We start from the raw sequence: 4137 nt of genomic DNA, 5'->3' as shown, positions 1-4137 counted from the left end.
AATAAGGGAAAATCTATCGTCATTTATGAAAATAATTTCAGTAGGCTGCATGTGATAATGAGTGTTGAGGCCAAGTGGATTGCTCCAAAATCTGGTTGGGTAAAACTTTCCACTGATGGGTCCTATGATGATGATGGTTCAGCTGGTGCTGGTATGGTTTTGCGAGATGAGAAGGGTGCTATTATTATTTCTTCATGCAAACAACTATTTTCATGCCGTGACTCTATAGAAGCTGAATTGTGTGTTTGTATGGAAGGCCTTTCGTTAGCTATCCAATCAAGTGATCTTCCAATCATGATTGAGATGAATTCTTTTGTTGCAGTGAAGCTAATCCAGGCCAAGGACGTGGATAGATCTATTTATGCGTCACTCATTAAAGAGATTAGATATCTTTTGTCTCTCTGTGATCTTGTATTACTCATATCAATCGTAGTTAGAATAAGGTTAGTGATAGCTTAGCTAAGTTTGCTCGTTTAGAGGGCAGAACCATGACTTGGATTGGATCAGGGCCTTCAGTTGCTACAGAACTTTCTACGATTGATTGTATGAATTTACGAGCTGAGTAATACATATATTAAGGTCATATACTAACTCATATCAACCTTGTGGAGCTCCCTCGCCCCTTGTTTATAGCATTTTGAAATAAATTTTGCACTAACATTACTCTAAAACTGCAAAACTCGTTTTTTATGAAAAGTTCTAAGGTTATATATTAAGCAGAGGCGGAGGACGAAAAAATTAAGGTATGGCGAACTGTCAACTAAAAAGATTTGATGCAAAAACATAATAGTCAATTCACACTGCACCGAAGCTTTCAATGGCGTCTAGAAGACGCATGCAATGGCAGTGCCCTATCCTCCTTCGGAAAGTCTTCCTTAATTATAGCAACATATCAACTTTTGATTATCCTTTTCTCAATGTAACACACCATCAAATTATTTAGCTGTCTGGCACACCTCATACTCATCTCATATATGCGTTAAACCGAATACCGGGCCGTGTTGTGTTGGTTGTGAAGTCCGTGGCGCGTTGGCACGGGTAGTCAGTCTTTTTTTTGCGAAAGGGCACGAGTAGTCAGTCATGTACTCTTATATATATACAAGTTAAGGAAGAAAGAACCCAAAAAATGAAAGTTGCACGGACCGGCAAATTTTTCTCTGTTTTTTGGTCGCCAAGTTATGAGAGTTCCATCAAAAGAGCGAGCCGCCAAAAGAATCGATCCGATTGTTGTTCAGCAGAAGTGAGCCAGTTCAGAAGAAGCGAGTCAGTTCGAGTACGTCCACACAGTGAGATGTGCATGTGGTAGGCAGTACAGAAACCAAGCTGCCTGCTTGCGTGCTTCCATCTAGGTTTGCTTCGGCTAATCGATTTGTGGTCTAAAACCAACAAGCAGTATATGCTTAAGTATTCCCGTAAAGAAAAAGTGCATGCTTACGTATAAAAAGAATTTGGTGTTGAATGGGCTTCTCCACCAATGATATTAAGTATCACATGTCCTTACAAACGCACATTTATAAGAAAGTAGAAATACATATAAATTTTTGAAGATACTGAAGTCTTCTTCTTGATGCATCCACCGGCATCACGTTGTGAGCATAGCTCGATGCCGTCTCTGTCTCTCTGAGCCTCTACCTCGGCCACCAACTTTACAGACGACTAAGATTTTAAATTTTTCAAGCAACGAGAACAAATCTTAAAACTTGCGGACGTTGCTACAGAAGTTGCAATTTCCCTGTGTCGTTGCTGAATGCTGATTAACACCTGATGGAAATGGAGACTATTCACAGCATCAGCAAAACAGCAAAGCCAACGTTCACAGCAACCCACATGGGCACCACCTCGCCGAGCCCCCTCCCTGCCGTCCCGCCGGACAGGGGCTCGTAGTACGACGGTGGTATTTGTGGGAGGCCGCGGCCGCGCGCCACAGTGACGTCGAACCGCATCCCCCTCCGGCAGTGCTCCCCCTCGCCGGCGTCCGAGAAGAAGTAGTTTGGGCCCTCCGCAGCTAGCATCACCGTCAAGAAGGCCTCCTCGGCCTTCCACCCGCCACCGCTGGCACCACCGTCGTAGCCGCAGAGCTTGTATACCGTAGCGTTGGTCGTGTGCACGACCGTGTTATCCGTGCGGGTCCTGAAGCCTGTAAATGCAAAACGAGATGATCATGTGACCAACATGATCCCAAAAGCGACGGCAATTCTTGCTACATTCGCACCGAATTCAGTTGTTCCGAACGGGGACTAATAAGATTTGGAGTTGCCCCCTGCACATCAAAGCTAAAGGAAATGCAGTGAAAGAACACATACTGAGGTAGTCGCCGAGGTAGAAGGTGCGGTTGGCTGCCCAGGCCGAGTAGTTGGCCGCCGAGGCATTCGCCTTGCCGTCAAACAACCACCCGGCACCGTCGCCGACGGTGTGGTTCGTGCCGAACGGTGGCAGTGCCGACGCCGTCGTGTTCCGGCTCGCCGTCGCATTGGCTGAAGCTGCCTTGACTGTTGGGGAGACGGCACCGAGGAGTAATCCTACTGCCATGGACGTTGCTACAAGATAGCTCATGGCATGCATCGTGGGAGGAAATTGCTGATGCCTAAGCTGCTGCAACCTGTGTTCGTACTCGACTGCTAAATTGCTGATAAGTCTTGTACTAATCTGGTTGTAAACTGACGTGATTACCGTTGTAGCGCATGATTATTTTTTGGGATGTCAACGGTGTATTCTCCGGCACCCAGATGGGGTCGGCGCCGTCCTGGGATTACTGGTGCAGGAACCTAGGTACTCCTGCATGGCCGGTGATGAGATCCATACACAAGTACTTTAAATAACTGATCCTAGTGTTTGTCTGAATTGCCTGGACCTTTGGCGTCCTAAGCGGGGTTTTTTAATGGCAAATGCTACCAATGTATTCTTTCTCAGACCCGCAATGGAAAACTACATGTGAGGGTTGACGCCTTTTTCTCAGGGATATGAGCTGTCTTATGGCATTTCTAACCAATCCCTTATAACAGTATTCACAAAAAAAAATCCCTTATAACAGGCTGTTTTACTCTAACCGGCACCTAGCCGACCCCCAATCCGTGAGAAGGAGTATAATTTTTACGTATTTCGTCCCTAAATTTCTCTCTATATTTACTCCGCCTGAAGATGGCCGAGTATAATTATTCTTCAACCAAAGACCTCCTTGTGGCCGGCCGGCAACTCACGTGAAGCTCCCATGGCCTCGCTTGTGACCTTGGGCCTCGCCGGCGACCTCACCAATGATCCCTGCCTGTACTGCTAGTGGTACGGCCACTAAATGCTTTTTTTGGAACGAAGGCTCAAGAAGAACCCGACTTTGAATTAACAAAGCCATCAACCGGCCAGGATTACAAGAACAACCGCTTACAATGCAAAGAAAAGGAAACCGAGCGACGGATACAAGGAACTCAAGCAAAACAACTCAAGGCAGCATCAGAGTGAGCCAAGGCAACACCACGCTGCTACCAACACCCTACTGGACGACCTACACCAACAGAACAAAACTAGGGTCTTGGGAGGAATGCACCACCGTGCAAGCTTCGTGATAACAGCCACCCTCGGAGCCAGCCATGGACCAGACCACCATCTGTTACTGCCTCTGCAAAGGGCCCCTACCCCTTCATCCTGGCTCGAAGGATGCCGTACCGGTAGACGGCAGCTCGGTTCACCCCAGAACCCAAATGGATGGCCTCCAAGATGCAGGGAGAAGAGACTAGAGTAGGACCGCAGGCACAGGGCACACTACAAACAAGCACCATCGTTGTCTGCGGCTCAGCCGCACCAAAGGGCGAGAGCTGCCGGCCATAGTCGCAGAAGCAAGGGAAGCAGCGATAAGTAGATCAAAGGCCAGCGCTGGATTCGCCGGAGCACAATGCTCCCACCAATGGTATATCGTTGTCGTCGAAGAGGGGAACCCGATCCCCTCTTGCCCAGGCTCGTGGGCATCGACCCACCGGCGAACTCGTCAGGGACCCTCCAGCCGGCATCCTATGAAGACCAATCCAAGCTGTCTTCCGCCACCATCACACCCACAACCAAACTCTCTCGCCGCCCCTGCAATCCCCGGACGGTGCCTCCAAGAAGGAACAAGACACGGACATGCCGTCACCGCCCTAAGCAGGGGAC

The 4137-nt window shown here is 48.3% G+C and overlaps 1 protein-coding gene across 1 annotated transcript; it reads right to left on the bottom strand.

Moving 5' to 3' along the window:
* Positions 1-1729: 1729 nt before the first annotated feature.
* On the bottom strand, positions 1730-2588 carry LOC125553986 (blue copper protein-like). The gene is made up of 2 exons (XM_048717620.1): positions 2304-2588; positions 1730-2137 (listed from the first exon to the last, which is right to left on the bottom strand). Exons 1-2 carry the CDS (start codon positions 2560-2562, stop codon positions 1782-1784), a joined length of 615 nt encoding a protein of 204 aa, XP_048573577.1. The 5' UTR covers positions 2563-2588; the 3' UTR covers positions 1730-1781.
* Between the last annotated feature and the right edge of the window lie 1549 nt (positions 2589-4137).

Source organism: Triticum urartu, chromosome 4, assembly GCF_003073215.2.
Source record: "Triticum urartu cultivar G1812 chromosome 4, Tu2.1, whole genome shotgun sequence".
Lineage (NCBI taxonomy): Eukaryota > Viridiplantae > Streptophyta > Magnoliopsida > Poales > Poaceae > Triticum > Triticum urartu.
This window is presented reverse-complemented; position numbering and strand designations above follow the sequence as displayed.

Coding starts and splice junctions, on each gene's coding strand:
- LOC125553986 (XM_048717620.1), bottom strand. CDS start 2,562: ATGCATGCCATGAGCTATCTTGTAGCAACGTCCATGGCAGTAGGATTA. Junction 2,138..2,303: donor CTACCTCGGCGACTACCTCA/GTATGTGTTCTT, acceptor TTGCATTTACAG/GCTTCAGGACCCGCACGGAT.